Here is a 19,176-nt window from a genome sequence, read left to right as displayed (position 1 = left end):
AAGATAACATCTTCAGCGGACAACCTTTGCTTGGTGGAGGAAATGGAAAAAGGGGCGATTAGGGTTTTGATTTTAGAAGGCAATAGTTAGTGGAGCCAGTGGTTTTCAGAAATCAGAGAATGGAGGGAGGAAGGTGTTGATAAGGAAAGGGTCATGTGGTTGAGGCTATACGGGATGCCTTGTCATGCTTGGAGCTTTTCGTTCTTTGAGTTGTTAGCTAAAACGGTAGGGAATTATGTTTGTTGTGACGAGAGTACGTTGAACTCTGTTAATTTGGATATTGTTTGTATTTTGGTTAAAACAGAATTTACTGGTGTTTTGAAAGAAGCTTTCAATGTTAAGATATATGGTAAGTTGTTCAAAATTAAAATGGTGGAAGCCTCTCATGGTCCTTTGAGAGTAATGTTGAACCATAAAGTTAATAAGAATGAGGAGTTTGGTTTGTCTTCTGTTTCAAATTCAGAATTTGACTGGATTGATCAGGATGAAATGGAGGCCTTCAAAGAGGACACAAATAAAGGGGTTTCGGTTTATTCTTCAATCGGAGGAGAGAAGGGGGTGTGTCAAAGAGTAATGTCCATGATCTATCGCAGTCTTCTGAAAAAACTATCCTTGGGTTTGAGAAGAAGGATATTTGTCAGAATACTAAATATATTGGTTGTTTTAATGAAGCCATTGTTGTAACTAGGGAGGCTGGGCGAGTTATTAATTTAGGAGGTGGGGCCCTTTCTAGTACTTTTCTTTTTCGAGAAGTTAATGAAAAGGTACAAAGCTTTTCAGTGGATACGTTTTTTAAATCTCAATATAATTTTAATGAGGGAGTGTCCATTAGCAAAAGGGATTTAAAGGTTAGGAGTATTTACGAAGTTTGTCAGCCTAAGTCCAAAAAGAATGTAAGGCCCAAGAAGAGATTATTGAGAGAAAGTTATGATTCAATTTCTTCTTTTGGAATTGATGAGAAGGGAGAACAGGAGGTGGAATCGGGTAGGTCTGCTGATAAGGGGTATCAGTAACACAAGTTGGGAACTTTATTTCTGGGGAAACCTCTGGTTTTTCTGCAGGCGCAGTCTTGTGTGGTGGTTATCTCTCTGATACAGATATGGTTCAATGTAATTTTAGGTTTCAGGAGAGTTCGGGCTCAAACGTGGGATATAAAATTCGGTATGTTATTTCAAAACTTGGAGTGGTTTTCAATGGATAAGAGAGGGACTTCGTTAAAAAGATCGAAGAGTTAGAAAGCCTGGATAGAGGGAGGCAGTAGGGGAAGAAGGAATATTTTAAAGTTTCTAAACAGGAAGGGTATTAGTAAAATTATTATTCAAGGAAAAGATGATAATTTCTTGATCCAAGAATCAAAATTGCCGGTCATTGATAGTGTTTTAGCAGGGAGTTTGCGGTAGAAGGAGAAGATTGGATGGTCCTATTCAAAATCAGAAGGTAGATTGGGGGTTTTAATTACTCTATGGAAGGAAGATTAAATGACGGCTATTCTTAGTTTTAGAGGAGTTGGGTGCCTTGGTACTAAATGGGAATGGAAGGAAGTTTATTTTATATAGTCAACATTTATTCTCCTTGTTCTTTAAAGGCAAGAAAGATCTTTGGAAGGAACCATTGGAGTTAAGAACTATTTATTCTGACGGAGAATGGTTTATGGGTGTTGATTTCAACGCTACTAAGAAAGGGTGCAAAAGGAAAGGCCGTAATGTGGAGAGAAACTCTGAGTATAGGTTATTCTCTTCGCTTATTGAGGATAGTATGTTGATTGACATTCCTTGTTCAGGTAATCGTTTCAGCTGGTTTAGCGGGGATAGTATTTCAATGAGCAGGTTGGATCGTTTCTTGGTGGTTGACACTTTTATTGATAGATGGAGATTAGTGGGTCAGAAGATCGGGCAAAGAAGCATTTCTGATCATTGACCAGTTTGGATAGTTTCTAACAAGGAAAATTGGGGTCCTAAATCGTTAATGGTGAACAACTCTTGGTTTGACGACAAGAATTTTTTACCGTTTGATGAAGGGGAGTGGAGGATGTTTAAGGTTGTAGGTAGAGGGGATTTTGTGCTGACGGAAAAGTTACGTTCGTTGAAGGTCTGTTTGAGGAAGTGGAACGTCGAAGTGTTTGGAAGATTTGATCATTGAAGATAGCAACAGGGGGATTAACGAAGCCGACAAGTTACTTGCTTGTTGTAAGGAGGAAGATATAATTGATTTGGTCAAAGTTAGGATTGAAGCATCAAGTAAAATGTGGCTGAACATGAAGGTGAAGGAGAATATGTTGTTTCAAAAATCTAGAGTGAGGTGGGATCAAGAAGGGGACTTGAATAGTAAGTACTTTCATTCTATCTTGAAAGCTAGAAAAAGGCGTAACTTTATAGGTAGTATCGTTACTGACAGAGGGGTGGTGGAGGAGGTGGGGGATGTTAAGGAGGAGGTTAGGAGGCATTTTGAGGCAAAGTTCGCAGTCTATTTCGGAGCGTCCTTTGTTAGAGGAAATCCATTTTAAGTCAATATCAATTGCTGACAAGAGAGATTTGGAAGTTCACTTTTCGGAGGAGGAAGAGATAAAAGTGGCAGTTTGGGGTTGTGAAGGGTCTAGGAGCCCGGGACTGGATAGGTTTAATTTTTTCTTCATAAGAAAGTGTAGGAATTTTATGAAGGAGGACTTCATATCTTTCTTCAATGACTTATGCTTATGGTGTTCCATCTAAGACGATTTTATCATCTTTCATTACTCTGATTCCTAAGAGGGATTGTCCAAAGAGTCTCGACGATTATAGGCTCATATTCTTGGTGGGATGTCTTTACAAAGCTTTGCCCAAGCTGTTAGCCACTAGGCTAAAGAGGGTTTTGGGATCTATTATTTCGGAATCTCAAAGCGCTTTTGTTCCTAGTAGGAACCTTCTAGACGGTGTTTTAGTAGCTAACGAGATTGTCGACTATGACACGAAGGAGAATAAGGGTTATTTAATGTTTAAGGTTGATTTTGCAAAAGTGTATGACAGAGTTAATAGGGGTTTTCTTAGATTTATGCTGAGGAGAATGGGGTTCGGGGAGCTTTGAGTGAAGTGGATGGAGGCTTTGGTTTGTAATAGTTGGATGTCGGTCCTAGTTAACAGAAGTCCTACGAAAGACTTTAGGGTTTGTAGAAGGCTTAGGCAGGGAGATCCTATTTCACCGTTTTTGTTTGTTATCATTGGAGAAGGCTTGGGAGTGTTAGTTAGGAAGGAGGTCGAGTTTGATGTTTTTTCAGCTTTCAAATTTGAAGGGAATTGTGGTGTGAGCATTTTACAATTTGCTGACGATACTCTTTTGTTAGGTAACGACAACTAGCAGCAGGTGTGGGCGCTTAAGGCGGTGTTAAGAAGTTTCGAGGTTTTTACGGGTTTGTGTGTCAATTTTCACAAGAGCGGGATCATATGGATTAATTTAATTTACCATTTTATGTTGGCAGCTGCTAGTTTTCTAAATTGTAACATGGAAAACAAGCCTTTTGATATTCTTGGTTTCCAAATTGGTGCTAATCATAACTCTGTCACGTGGTGGGATCCTCTGTTGAAGAAATTAAAGACATATTAGGCTCATGGAAAGGAAGGATATTATCTTTAGGTGGTAGAATTTCTTTGATTAGATCGGTTCTTTCGAGCCTTTCAATCTTCCAGCTTTCTTTTTTTAAGGCGCCGAATTGTGTTTATAAGGTGATTGAGAAGATTTAGAATAATTTTATGTGGGGCAGCAAAGATGTAAAGAGGAAAATTATTTGGGTTAGGTGGAATCTTTTATGTTTATCAAAGGAGAATGGTGGCTTGGGGTTCAAGAGCTTCAAGGATTTTAATGCGGCCCTATTGTTTAAATGGTTATGGAAGATCTTGCAGGGATCTAATGCTCTTTAGGTGTAAGTCTTGACTGCGAGATACGACAATTTGAGACACTTAATTTTAATAGTTGGTACTCGGTAGAAGGTTCATTCTAGGTCAAGTTGGTGGGCGGACTTGCTGAACTTCGAGTTTAAATTTCCTTCTATTGTCTTGACAGGTAATTACGAGTATTGTTTGGGCGACGGAAGGTTAATTCTCTTATGGAGTACAAAATGGATGTCGGAGGGAAATTTGATGGGTTTATTCCCTGGTTTATTTGTTGTGAGTGTGGAGAAATGAGGGAGTGTAGACAATATGGTTGCGTGGAGCGGCTTAGGTTGGGGAGGGGCAACTTCGGGATCGATACTATCGATTATGCGCTGATGCAGGAGTTGCAGGAATTACGTTGAATGCTTGTGAATATTACCCCTTCCTCTTGCGAAACTGATATGATGGTATGGTTGCAAGATAAACAGGTGGGTTATACAACAAGGAGTGGCTATTCTTTTCTCTCCAGGTTACGTAATTTCCTGGCTATTTCAGATACGATTAAGGATAGTTTGGTTACTGTTTGACAGTCTAATGTTCCTTTTAGAAAAAAGGCGTTCGGGTGGAGATGTATTATCGATAGATTGCCTTCAAAGGTCTTGTTGATAAAAAGATGCGCAATTCTAGATTTAAGCTGTGTTTTGTGTACTGAGGAAGATAAAGATCTGCAGCACTTGTTCCTTAACTGTGGCTTTACTAGGCAAATCTGGTTTGACGTTATTAATTGGTTGGGTTTAAAATTGAATTTAGGAGTTAATATTTCTGACAACTTGGCTTGGTGGAAGCGGGAATGTGGTAAGGTGGGGGTTTTGAAAGACAAAGCCAGTGGTATATGTTAACGATTTTGTTGTGTAATTGGAGATATAAGATCGATATATTTTTCAACGGTGTTAAATCGTGTAGTTCAGATTTTGGGTGGAACATTAATTTGAAGGCTTGGAAGTGATAGTGCGTAGGTAATATTTTCTTATTCAAATATAACTTTTATGATTTTTGTAAAAATCCGGTAAATAATTTAGGATAAATTTTAGTTGGTGAGAAATTTTACTTTCTAGGTTTTATTCTTGACTTTTTTTAGCGGTTTCGAATACCTCTAATGTTAACTTTCATTGAATCTTCCTTATAAAAAAAATATAGCAATATATTTTTTTTAATCTATGAATCAAGAGTTGGTGAGAATGAAAATAAGAATGTAGAAAAAAAATCATACAACTATAAAAACAGTTTCTGCAAAACTATGTTGATACTACGTCGGTTTCCATTGTCAAACTATTATTTTAAAGTTTTGCCCCTTTCTATAATCAAAGATTAAAAAATTTATTAAACATGAATAAATTATAATAATTAGGAAGTTTTTATACTACACCTTTACTAAGTGTGCTAAAGGCATAAACACATGCATGTTGATCGAGTTAAGAGACATTTGATGATGACTCTAATATTGGAAATTGCTTCTTATAACTTCTTAATAGCTAACCTATTTAATTGGTTTTAGAGTATGAGTTTTCTACATTATAAAGTGATCTTATCATACTCATTTGTTATATTTAAAGAGAGAGAAATATGAGTATAACTCTGAAATTTGTTTATGCTATGATTTTTGCTACTATTCTATTTCTAAGTGCAAAAGACGTTGATGGTAATCCATTTATTTATCCAATTTAAAATTTAAAATTTTAATTTTTAATTTCTAGATTATTATACATATTCTGTTATTTGATTTTAATAACAATTTTTTTTTATTACAGCATATATTAAATGTGAAAGTGATGCTGATTGTCCGAAAGCTTTGTGCGTGTTACGTTTTGTTTCTAAGTGTCATTACCAAGAATGTATATGTTGGTAATGAAATTTAATCTAGGCATTAAAGAAAATTATAATTAGATTACCTTTTTTATATCTAGTAATTATATTACATATTTTTTTTAACCCCATCATCCATCGGATTTGGACTTCATCAATCTATATTTCTTTCAATCTTCTTTGATTTAAAATCTACTTTTTTTTTTTTGACAAATAAAATCTAAATTATTTAACTAATTGAATGGTGAAATAACAAATGAGTAATTGCCAAAAAGCAACAAATAACATTAAAATGTCAAATTTAATAACATTACATTTTTATAAATTTTTATTGCATAATCATATAATAAAATTTATTATTAGACTGAAAATTATTATCATATAGATCAGGTTTATAAAATATACATCAATCGAAAATCATTTGTTATGTTAAAAAAAAAAATTAACGTTTTTGTGAAATTTTTATAAGATGTTAGTTTTTATGCATCTCGTTGACATGTCAAATAATTTTTTATTAATGCTAAATTTTATAGACATATCTATATGCAAATTTTTTTAATCTAATAATGAATTTTATTATACGTAAAGGATATCGAAGATGTCATAGTATTAAATTTGATAATGTACTATTATTTATCCTAATCTATATTATTATAGATTAATCTTAAACTTTATAGCTACAATAGTATGTTTTAATCTGACGGTTGATTTAAAAAAATATTTATTCAAAATGAAGTTATGAGCGAGTGTAACTCGTGGTGTAACTCTTCGGGTGTAATTTGATATCCCCTTATATATATATATATATATATATATATATATATATATATATATATATATATATATATATATATATATATATATATATATATATATATATATATATATATATATATATATATATATATATATATATATATATATATATATATATATAGGGGACGACTCAAGTGAGAACATTTGGTTATTATGAGAAATGAGAACAATGAATCACGACCATTAGATTTGATTTTAATGGACTGGATTAGTTTCTCTTTCTGTGTTGATTAAAATAAATATTAAGGATCATGGAAAGAGAAACCAATCCAGTCCATTAAAATCAAATCTAATGATCGTGATTCATTGTTCTCATTTCTCATAATAACCAAGTGTTCTCACTTGAGTCGTCCCCTATATATATATATATATATATATATATATATATATATATATATATATATATATATATATATATATATATATATATATATATATATATATATATATATATATATATATATATATATATAAACCGAACCGATTATGCATTAATTTAGAAGATAGATTTTCCACCGTTTTATTATTTTCAAAACGTTTAGCTCTTTCTAATTTTCTATCAAAGGTTTAAAATTTTTATTAAAAATAAATAAACTATAATAATTAACAAGTTCTTCATGATACACCTTTACTAAGTGTGCAAAAGACACAAATACATAACAGAGACATTTGACATTGATTCTAATATTATTTTTTTTTAAAGTAAAAATCACATTCATTCATTTATTATAGGATACATCAAATATTACAAATTCAAAATTATTATAAATAAAAAATAAAAAAAAATCTGCAAACAAATTCACACTACCCACATTAAATAGCATATAATGACAAAATATCTACAAATGTGACATAGCCTACAAATATGACAAAATTAAAATGTTCCGAATATTCATGTCTTTGAACTTGTTAAGAAATATAGTTGCGTCTAATTTAATCTTACAAAACCGTCAATGTGGGACTCTTAACACAAGATCTTAAACGAGACTCTCGATACCATATTAAGAAATGTGGTCTAGTATAACTCAATCATACAAAACTAACTTTTAGAGTCAAGATTGTCCCCACTTATAAAGACATGTTCATGTCATATATTGTTTGATGTGAAACTTTTAATAGAGTCTACAGCGTTGGCGACGTCGAAGTCATTGATTGAATATGCACTGAGTCGAAACTAATTTATCAATCTGAACCGAACAAACACTACACCAAGACGAAAAAATAAAATAACACCACAATAAGACAACGATCAACACAACATCACACTTAGACGACAAAAGCATGAAAAAAAACTAAAAAAATATGTGAAATTACTCATTTTAAATTAGAATAAAAGGAAAAAGAATTTAAATGAGGTGATTTTGAATAAAAAATTAATTCTAAAATCACTCCTTTTTAGTGAATGAAGAAAAAAAGAAAACTAAAGTTGGTTTTTTTTCTACCTTCTTAGTTGTTAATAATATTAAATTGTTTTTAGAAGAGCATGAGACCTTTTTTTTTTTTTGACAAAAAAAGAGCATGAGACTTACGTATTATATATATAAAGTGATTAAATCATACTCTATTGTTACATGTAAAGAGAGAAAACCATGGCCACAACTCTAAAGTTTATTTATGCTATGCTTCTAATTCTTTTCATATTTCATGCCGCAAAAGATGTTAATGGTAATTCATTTATGTATCCTTTTTCAAGATTTCTTAATTTACTTTGTAGTTTGTATACAATCATTTATCTCATTATAGTAACATATTTTTGTTTTTCTTTCTTCATTACAGCACAAAATGGATGTAAAAAGGATGCTGATTGTCCAACAGATTTCTGTATGTTTCGATTTGTTTCCAAGTGTGTTTACTATAAATGTAAATGTGATAGAGTGATGCTGCATATTGTATGAGTATTAAAGAGAGTACACAAATGTCATTCTTTGAACAATGAGGTCTTGCACTAGCAAGAAATATATGCGATGATATTTTTTGAGTTTCCATTTAATTTTTGCGTTGGCACTCAAAATTGTATTTTATTACAATTTTTAGTTTCAAGTGTCTTGCAATTGTGGCTTTATACTCAATATTTTGCTAATAAATTTAAAATAAGGAATTAAAAAATATCATGACTAGATTGTAATCTTAAAAAACATGGTTCCATGTCTCAAATCATGATTCAAGGATTTATAATGCATCATTATAATCCACTCATAACATTCATTTGGCTAGAAGAGTTTGATTCCATTGATACTTAGAAGAATACAATTCATTTGGAAAAAGTCAACTATTCAAGATCATCTTTGACTTTTGAGAAATTTGGTCAACCATGAACTTTTGAAGATCAAAATCATGAATATATGATTATTGAAGTCATTTGATAAAAAAAATCAAGAAAATCAATCAAGAATCAAAAAGCCAACAATTAGAGTTTTGACTTTTTCATGAAGAAATATATGTTTTTTACTCAACTTTGAATGGTCATAACTTCCTCAATACTTGGCCAAATTTTATGCTCCAAAGCTCAATTTGAAGAGAATGTCAAAATCTACAACTTTGTCAATTTGAACATTTTTCCAAGAAGTGAATAGATTTTAAGTTATGGAGCCATAAAGTTGTCTACTTTTTCTCCAGCACTTAGAAATTTTCAAGACATCATTGTTCCTTAAACATGTCCAACTTTGAGGCCACTTCTCATCATGATCCTTTGATAATTTGAGAAAAAACCAAGCATGAAAATTGTAAAGGATGTTTAGGGCTTTCCAAAAAGTACTAGAACTCCTCCATATCATTTGTGAGGTAGGAGATTCGAAGAGATGAAGTTGGGCTTCCATTCTTGAATTATAGGTCATTTCCATGAAGAACCAAGTTACAAACCTTGAATCAAATCTGCATAATATTTGTTTGCACACCACATAACTTGTAAATCTCCCCCTAATCAGAAGGTTACACACTCTTTTCAACCATTGTCCAAGTGTTTTGATCATTGCCCATTGAATCATTCCATTTCAAGCATAAAGTCATGACTTCCATTCTTGTAAAGTCACTTTAATCACCAACAACTCTTGCTTGGAGCTTCTAACTTGTTTTCTCTGCACCAAGATCAACACAAACCCAACAAGCAACAATCTAAAACTCAAAAAAACTTCCCTAAGTTGTGATTAAAGCTTGCCAAGTACCATTGAGACAATAACTTTCTCCTTTCTTCACAAACAAGAAAAGTAGTACAACTTGAGTTTGAATCCATCAAATAATTTGATTCTCCCCCCCCCCCCCCCCCCCCCAAACCAAAAATTGAGCCTATAAATAGAGTCTTTTGGTTCTGAAACCAAACACAGAAATTCATAAAGTCACCCTCTCACTTGAAACTTCAAAATTGTCACTTTGTATAAACTTATCATTTTTGAGTTCCAAGTATTTTCTGTGTCAAACAACCATCCAAACACTCCATACACATTATATAGAAATCGTTCAATCCATCACATTGCATCTGTAACACCTCTTACACCATATCCATTTTCAACTTTTAACATTTGCAAGTGGATTCGGATAGAGCAATCTAAGCAACTTCTAAGTGTTCTAAGCATTCAAATAGCTTCACCAAGTTCCAAGGAAGCTATCCGGATCATCATTTCACTTCTCGAAGTCCATTAATCCAGGTTTCGATTTCCAGCTTCAGAGGTAAGTTCTTCAAACTTGAACTCCCTCATTTCTGCATCCTTTTTAATAAAACTCGATTCTATTATGTTCAGCATGATGTAAGGATCAAAACCCATATGCTTGTGTTCGTTTATCATTTGAATACACCATTTAATTTGAAATTGAAGTTTTAGGGTTCTTGAGGTTTTTTGAAAAAATTAAAGAGCTATAGTTTAAATAAATTCATGAATGATACATGATTGAATTCGTGAGGAAAAATGGAACAGGTTTCATGTTTATAGTTTTGAAAATGATTGAGTTTTGAAGGAGATTCATTTTATGGAAATCGTGAACTAGATATTGAAGATCAAGTTCAACCTGGTCTTAGAACATGTTTTTAAATATATAATATTGCGCGCATTTGGTTATCAGTGATACCGTGTTGGTTCAGTGGTAAGCTTTTGGCTTGGTAACCATTAGGGCGTGGGATCAAGACCTGCCAAGTGAAAACCTTTATTTTTTTATCACTATTTTCTTTGTTTTATTTATGAATTTTGATTAATTATTTGAAATAGCAAATTAAATCTTTTTTTCTTGAAATTTATACACTCCTTATTTACCTTGTATATTTTAGGAATACATTTTAAAATCACAAAAATATTTATTATTTAATCAATTTTAAATCAAAACAAAAATGATATTTTTATGCCTTTTAAAGACCCTTTTAAATCAATCATTTTTATGATCTTCACCAAGTGACTTGTATATACTTTTTTGTGAACCAATTAGGGTTAGGATAAGCTTACCTTGAAAATGTTAGCATGATCCCTTAGTTGGTTTACCTAGGGTTTTGTTTTAAACTTTGAAAAATGAAAATGATTAGGTTAAGTGTAAATATATCAAAACCCTAATTTCAAGATCCTTGATCTTTCTTTTAGTCTCAAAGCAATAAATACCATGTTGATATTAACTTGTTTCTATAATCTCTCATTGTTTATCCACGTGTACATATGCTTGCTGATTTACATCCTTGCACTTTATACTTTGGTTATATTATGTTTGTGTGTGTGTGTATATATATATATATATATATATATATATATATATATACATTGTTAAACTAATCTCACATCCATGAGACATTAATCCATCATCACGTCATATTCATACATACATGAAATGATCTTGAGGTATGTCATCTCTTTTATTCATAAACACCTTTTATACTTGAGTTTATATATTGATATCTTTGTTTACACTCATCCTTGATTGTATCCATGATACACCTAACATGTCACACACCAATTAAGATATTCACCATGAATGATTGCTTAAGATGTTGCTTAAACTCCAAAGGAATGAGAATGATATTGACTAAAATTGTCAAGGTACTCACTCTCTTTTTCCTACCTCTTTTACTTTGTGCTTAATATTGTTAAAGATTTGCACCCCTCCCTGTTTTAAAAATGGTTTTGTATTGTTAAAGCTCAACCTTTTTAAACTCAACCCTTTGTTTTGTATTGTTAAAGCTCAACCACCCTCTTTTAAATCACCATTGCCTTGTATTGTTAACGCTTGACATCTTTTAAAACTATTTAAGTATTGTTAAAGCTTAACATTTTAAAAACCCATTGAGTATTGTTAAAGCTCAACACCCAAAAATATTTTTCCACCTAGCCTTTTATTTTCCTTTTAAGAGGAACCTACAAATGCTCTGATTTCTTTACTGCACTTAAGGGGTAAGTAGGCACAAGATGCGATGTCTTGCCGAACACACTTTTAAAAGACTTCTTTTCCCACCATCCCACTCTATTTAAACAAAAACACATAAACAATTTATAACGATAATATATATTTAAAGAGGTTCATGTAGAGTATTATAGATGTGAGGGGTGCTAATACCTTCCCCTTGCATAACCAACCCCCGAACCTAAGATCTCTGTCTTTTTATTAGTTTTGTTTTAAAAACTTATTGGGTTTTATTTCGCTCTTTTTCCCATTTCTTTTGGAAACAATAAAGCGCGGTGGCGAATTTCACTAAAATAACGAGCTAAGTCAATCCAATGGCTTTAGTCTCAATTTTTCACCGCTACAACGTGGTTAACCAAAGGGATATTAATTTCTTTAAACATCGGCTGAACCTTGAGAAAATAAGGTAATACTGGTCTTGGCCTCCATGAACTTGTTGTGTGGAAAGAACCTGTTAAGAAATTTCTCCTCAAGCAAATTCTAGTTGGTCATAATCTGAACCGATTAGTTTAGATACCAATCTTTTGCATTAATCTCATAAACACGACTTCTTCTACTTCAGATGCTCTGTGTGTACCATCAAGCTTATAGAACTTGGTAAGATGAGTATATGGATATTCATGGTCAAGTCCAGTAAAATGATTTGCATATATGATTTGAAGCAATCCAGTCTTTATCTATCTTTGTCTGGTGTTGATCAGAGATCTGACAATATGGGCCAATTATTTTGGGTTGTTATGATAGAGCATTCCACCAACCTCATTATTGGTGTTGTTGATGATGTTGTTATTGTTGTTTTCCTGTTTGTCCATGAATTTTTCTTGTATAGTAGATGTTGAAGAAATAGAAGTAGAAGTTCCTTCATGTTGATTCCTTTGCTTGACTAGTTGCTTTTGTTTTCTGTTCTTGTTGTTGTGTCTTCAAGTTGTTCTTTCAATTTCTAGGTCAAAGAGTCATTGGTCTTCCAATGTTTCTCCTTGCATAAACAGATATCACAAGCCTAACCAAACATTTGAACAAAAATGATGGATATATACACACACACACACACACACACAATATTAACAAGTGCAAAATTGCTTAAAACGATAAAAATTGTTGCTATGCTTGTAATATCAAAACGTCAATCCCGGAAAATGACGCCATTTTGATGCGTAGAATCAAAAGTAAGTATTTTTTATCATATCCTTAAGGACTAGTGTGATATTACCTTTGTTCAATAGATAATATGACTTTAAGTGATGATTGTAAGATATTTGGTTGCGAAAAGTAAAGAAATGTAAAAACGGTAAATGATAAATAAAATAATAGAGATATGAACTTGATATGATTAGACTTCGTTAACCAACTTTGCATGTATCTTCATGATCTGTTACATAAGTCCTAGTTACTAGTCAATATTATTAGGTATCGCTCACCGACATTATTTATGTCTAAACAATACTAGGAGTTCAACCATATTGTTTAATCGACGATCTCTCAGCCTATTGAACAATACGGTAGCATTAAGAATCGATACTCGTAGTGAATGTTAGATCCAAATCTATCTCAAGAGTTTAACTTCTAATAAATTACTATCCTACACCAAGATTCAAACTGTATTTCTCAATAGCCGTTTAAATTTATAAAATTAACATTGAAGTAAAGATAACATCAAGATTCATAAGTAACTAGTTCATATATAACAATGATCAAAAGAGATACATGAAAGTACGTTTATAGGTGAGAAGAAGAGATATGAATAAGCATCAATGTTGATTTCTCGCTTAGTGAGCTTTCTCGCTTCGACCTTGTTAGATTGTGCTAAGCGAGACTACTCAATTTGAGAGATGCTGAAATTTTGTTTTTCCTCGCCTGGAGCTTGCTGGGCGAGAGCTCGATTGGACTTTGGCTGAGCGAGGATAATAATTTTTAACACTTTTAACATTATATTTTTCCTCTCCTGGAGCTTGCTTGACGCTCTCTGAGCAAGAATAGTGAAGCTCAAATCCATGCTTTACTTGACCAATCTTCATGGTGAGTAAAAATACATACAAAAAATGGTTGGAATTAGTTATGCAATGCATAAATGACTGGTATCCAATATTTGCACTATTGTTGGAGGTTTAATACTTGAATCTTGCAAAACAAGTCAATAACTTCCCTAATTCCATGTGTCTAGGTACTATATTTTGGCACTTATTAAACGTCACAGTCGTATTATCCTCCTTATACTTGAACCCATGCTGGAAAACTTTAACAAATACCCAGCTCACTAGATTTAGTTGTGAAGGGGCAATAAACAAATGATTCAGTACATTGACTTCAAATTCATTGAAAGAATGTGATAGCTTAGGAAGGAGAATATGCATTCATGAATAGAGATAACACACCCATCGTATCGACTGCAAAACCTCTTATCTTTGTCCAAGGGAAACACCCCTCATTGAGTTACGGGAACCAGGTCCGTCAAAGATTGATCAAAGACATCTTCATGAACAAAAGCAGAATTAGTCCCCAGTATGTCTAGACCTTACCAGTCACCTGAAATATCCTTACCGACCTTCTTGGTCGAATTGATATTATCCCCATGATAAAAATATGTTATGAAAAGAAACCAATGCAGGTGCAAGGAAGAAATCTCGAACGACCAATATAGTGGAAGCCTTAGAAAAGGGGGAAAATAGCGAAACGAGAGCATAAAACTTATGGAGTCAAAGCATGGAACAATAAAACATGCAAGACTAGTGTCAACGAACAAAATCGTCTAAACTTGATCCAACGTTGAAACAAAACACTCTAATAGAAGAATGATAATGGAAGTAGAAATACTATTTACACAGGTCATTAATAGCATAAAGGGTAAAAAATACGCTTCAAAAACCTTTTATACCCTATTCATGCATCGAGGACCGTATGATCCACCCCACATCACCAACGGTTGAAATCTTCTCCAAAACGGTTAAACAATCACTTGAGTACTCTAAAGAAGGATAAACATCATTGCTAACTAGCGTAAGGAGACATATCTAGTAGTCCCAACATTATGCTATGTCTCCAAAGAAAGGCATTTAATGCACCGATTCCCAAGAGCTACAACATCCAACCTATGACCTCCACGTCCATAAATTATGTGGCCGAGTACAGATGCAAGGCACAAACCCCACCCTGCAGAGCAAGAAACAAGGGCTTGGGGCAATTCTTTCGGGCTGTTAAGAAATGTGGTTTGGGCCTAACTCAACCCTACAAAACCAACTTGTAGGGTAAGGATTGCCGCCACTTATAAGCACATGTCCAGGCCATATATTGTCCTACATGAGATTCTTAACACACTCCCTCACGCCCGGGACTGGACAATTGGAGCGTGGAAATAAATGGTGGGTGACCCGATAGCAGAAACCTGATACTAGGTGGCTCATAGGATCTTAAATGAGGTTCTGATATCATGTTAAGAAATGTGGTTTGATCCTAACTCAACCCTACAAAACCGGTTTGTAGGGTGAGGTTTGCCCCCACTTATAAGCACATGTTCAGGCCAAGTGGGAATCCCTCACGTGAATGTCATGCTAACCGCCCAAATCAATCCAGTGGCTAACTGCATTCCACGATGTTTCACATATGCGTGCAATTATAAATTGTTTCTTCTATTTAAAGAGGAAATCGCACTACTTCACAAGTATTGAAATTTTTTTCTCATTCAAACACCATATTTCAATTTCATACTAACTTAAGTATTGAAGTCTTAACCTTGCTGGTCAGCCACCCCTCTACCGCATCAGAAAGCTCTAAACTAACTTAACGAACTCTAAATCCATACTTTTCAATCAACTCGAATTAAATCACAAAACAATACTAAATTTAAAAAACTTTTATAATAAAGAAATTAGTCATAAATTTTTCCTTAAACTTTCATTTTATTTAATCTTATTGATAGCTCTGTGTTAAAATTAAAATCAACACTACCGGCGCCTCAAATATAGTTGATCTTTATTTCAATGAACATATGAGTACATAAAAAAAACGTCAACTAAAACATACAACTAGCCATGACAAGTGGGAAAATAGGTGGTGGAGTTATTGCGGTGGTGAAATTTCAACCATTTCAAAAACGAGATATCTTTCAGCACACTTATACAAAATACACATCGTGAGAAAAGGATCAGAATATTTAGATCTTAGTACCAAAAATACATATAATGATTAATTTAACGAAAATAAAAGGAATAAAATAAAAATAAAAACTCATATAGTAGTGTGAAATGATCATGTTTATCGACAAAATGTTGTGCTTCTACACTGAAAACCATTCGAGATATAATAATGTTATTGTAATATTCTAGCAGCCTATGATTGGTCAAGAGTTTCTAGATTTTGACTCATTTTCACCATTCATTCTATATATAATTCCCCATATTTTTTGAAAAACCAAAGTGTGAGGATATTGAGACAAAGATCAAAGATTCATAATGATGATAAACTCTAGGATTATGAACATCAATATATGGTTTGTTGGTTTGATTATGTTGTTTGCTATGACACATGGGAGAGGAATTGATTCAGAATTTAGAGTGAAAGCAGTTAGTCTTGGTGGTTGGTTGGTAACTGAAGGTTGGATGAAACCTTCTCTCTTTGATGCCATTCCAAATAAAGACTTTTTGGTTAGTATATTTTCTTTTACATGAAACAATTACTATATTTATAGTGCCAATTGTAAGAAACATTAATCTATTTTTAAAGTAAGGGGATTGATTTTGTTATCTAAAAAAGAGTAGCAGCGCAGTTTATTGTCCGTTTACTTTCTATTTCTGTATAATATTATGATTTATATTTTATTTATTTAAAAATATTATAAATAGGTCCTAGAAATATTTATGATATTTGTCTTACTATAGTCCCATATTTTCATTCATGAATCATATGATCATGAGAATTTTTTTATTTCTCAATATCTTTTTATAGGATGGAACTGGTCTTCAGTTCAAATCAGTGACAACAGGGAAATATCTATGTGCAGAGTCTGGAGGAGGCACTATTCTTGTTGCAAACCGCACAAGTGCTTCAAGTTGGGAAACATTTAGAGTAATATATATATAACCTAATTACTATTGATTTATCTATAAGAATTTGTTCATGATAATATTAATATGCTTTGATGATATGCAGTTGTGGAGGCTAAATGAGGAAACTTTCCGGTTCAGGGTTTTCAACAAACAGTTTGTAGGCTTAGATGAGATCAAAGCTGTTGCAGTTACCAATAGTTCCACTGAGTCTGAAACTTTCCATATTGTTAAGCAAAATGATAATTCAACCCTTGTTCGAATCAAAGCATCAAATGGATACTACTTGCAGGCAAAATCAGAGGAGTTGGTGACAGTTGATGTTTCAGAGGTTAGAGGATGGGAAGATAATGACCCAACTGTTTTTGAATTGACAATTGCTGCAAGATTGCAAGGTGATTTCCAGATAGCAAATGGTTATGGCCCTACAAAAGCTGCACAAGTTATGAAGGTAGGTATTAGGTACAAGAAACATGTTTTCGCAATTTTAGTCTGGACACATGTTGCGATTCTGATTGCAGTCGTGACAGTGTGAACAAATTTATAAAGAATATTTAAGTGATTTGTACTTGTGACCGTAACAATATTTCGTAGCCCTAACAACATTTTGTTGCGGTTGTTTTCGCGTTCCCTTTTTTAAGGAGCATTGGAGCACTTTTATAGTTGAAGAGGATTTCAAGTTCATATCTAGTAATGGATTAAATGCAGTTAGAATTCCAGTGGGTTGGTGGATAGCAAGTGACCCAACTCCACCATGGCCTTACGTTGGAGGTTCATTGCACTCACTAGACAGTGCTTTCTCATGGGCCCAGTAAGTCCATTAAGTGTTTATAATCTTAGAAAAAACTAAACTCTAAAATGCAAATATTTATAATTTTATGTATATGCAGAAAATATGGATTGAAAATCATTATTGATCTTCATGCTGCACCTGGTTCTCAAAATGGTTTTCAACATAGCTCGACAAGAGACGGATCACAAGAATGGGGAAAATCAGATGAAAACATCCAACAAACTGTTGATGTTATAAGTTTCCTAACTGCAAGGTTAATATATATAGCCATCCTTCAAACATGACAATATATTTGCACATTGTTTTATAAACCACGCATTCTATATTTCAAATTATTTCAAATCGATGATTTACAACATGTGTTATAGGTATGCAAAAAGTCCTAGCCTATATGCAATTGAGCTCTTAAACGAACCACTGTCTCCTGGTGTGACACTTGAGATCTTGAACAAATATTATAAAGCTGGTTATGATGTGGTGCGGAAACACTCGACCACGGCTTATGTGGTTATGTCGAATAGACTTGGACCATCAGAGCACAAGGAACTCTTTCCTCTTGCTAATGGTTTTACGCGGTCCGTGATTGATGTCCATTACTACAACATTTTTGATGATTCGTTTGAAAACATGACTGCACAACAGAACATTGATTTTATTTACAACAACCGCTCATCAGATTTGAGTTTTATTACAACATCAAATGGTCCTCTTACTTTTGTTGGTAAGTCTTAAAATGATTCAATTTAATTTTCCATATGAATGTGTTAAAAATTTTGTGTCCGGTAAATAAAAATTCACCTTATTAAAATGGATCCATTTTGAATTTAAGGCGAATGGGTTTCTGATTGGCGAGTTAAGAATGCTACGAAGGAAGACTTCCAGAGATTTGGCAAGGCCCAAATTGATGTTTTCGGTCGAGCAACATTTGGTTGGGCTTACTGGGCTTTTAAGAATGCAAACCTGCATTGGAGTCTTGAGTGGATGATTAATAATGGTTACATAAAGCTTTAGAAAGTTGTTTCTATATCCTAAAAAAATAAAATTAGATTCAACTTAGTTTTGGGACTTGTAGTTCTTTGTGATTTTTTATGGGTTCTTTGTGATCCACAAAGGAAGAAACAAATAGATTGTTTCATAAAGAAGATTGAAAATAGTGATCCTTACTAGAAATGTATAATTCGACTGTTGCTATCACGGGAATCTATATTGAATCCAAAAAAAAAAAAAAAATTTAGTAAATCCATTTTGTTCGTATGCATACCTCTATTGTGTAGTTGTTCTCCTATAATTTCATATCAACTATCTATGTTTATTCAATTATTAAGTATTATTTCTTTATTAATGCCTATTTAAAGATAAGCCTATGACTTGTTTTAGATAGAGAAGTGTTCTAATTTTTTATAGGTGGCATATTTGGGAATTTGTTAAAGTGCATTTTCTTATCACGGATACAGAT

The 19,176-nt window shown here is 33.0% G+C and overlaps 2 protein-coding genes across 2 annotated transcripts; both read left to right on the top strand.

Moving 5' to 3' along the window:
• Positions 1 to 2,679: 2,679 nt before the first annotated feature.
• On the top strand, positions 2,680 to 3,060 carry LOC131624143 (uncharacterized). The gene has a single exon (XM_058895120.1). The coding sequence runs from the start codon at positions 2,680 to 2,682 to the stop codon at positions 3,058 to 3,060; it is 381 nt and encodes a 126-aa protein (XP_058751103.1).
• Positions 3,061 to 16,162: 13,102 nt separating this feature from the next.
• LOC131624124 (probable glucan 1,3-beta-glucosidase A) lies at positions 16,163 to 18,961 on the top strand. Its single transcript, XM_058895106.1, has 7 exons — positions 16,163 to 16,528; positions 16,830 to 16,949; positions 17,034 to 17,378; positions 17,569 to 17,738; positions 17,818 to 17,973; positions 18,089 to 18,441; positions 18,550 to 18,961. The coding sequence occupies exons 1-7, from the start codon at positions 16,337 to 16,339 to the stop codon at positions 18,729 to 18,731; spliced, it is 1,518 nt and encodes a 505-aa protein (XP_058751089.1). The 5' UTR covers positions 16,163 to 16,336; the 3' UTR covers positions 18,732 to 18,961.
• Positions 18,962 to 19,176: the final 215 nt, after the last annotated feature.

This window comes from Vicia villosa, unplaced genomic scaffold (genome assembly GCF_029867415.1).
Source record: "Vicia villosa cultivar HV-30 ecotype Madison, WI unplaced genomic scaffold, Vvil1.0 ctg.000106F_1_1, whole genome shotgun sequence".
In the NCBI taxonomy this organism is placed as follows: Eukaryota; Viridiplantae; Streptophyta; class Magnoliopsida; order Fabales; family Fabaceae; genus Vicia; species Vicia villosa.
The sequence above is the reverse complement of the archived record's forward strand: the minus strand, read 5'-3'. Positions and strand labels throughout refer to the sequence as shown.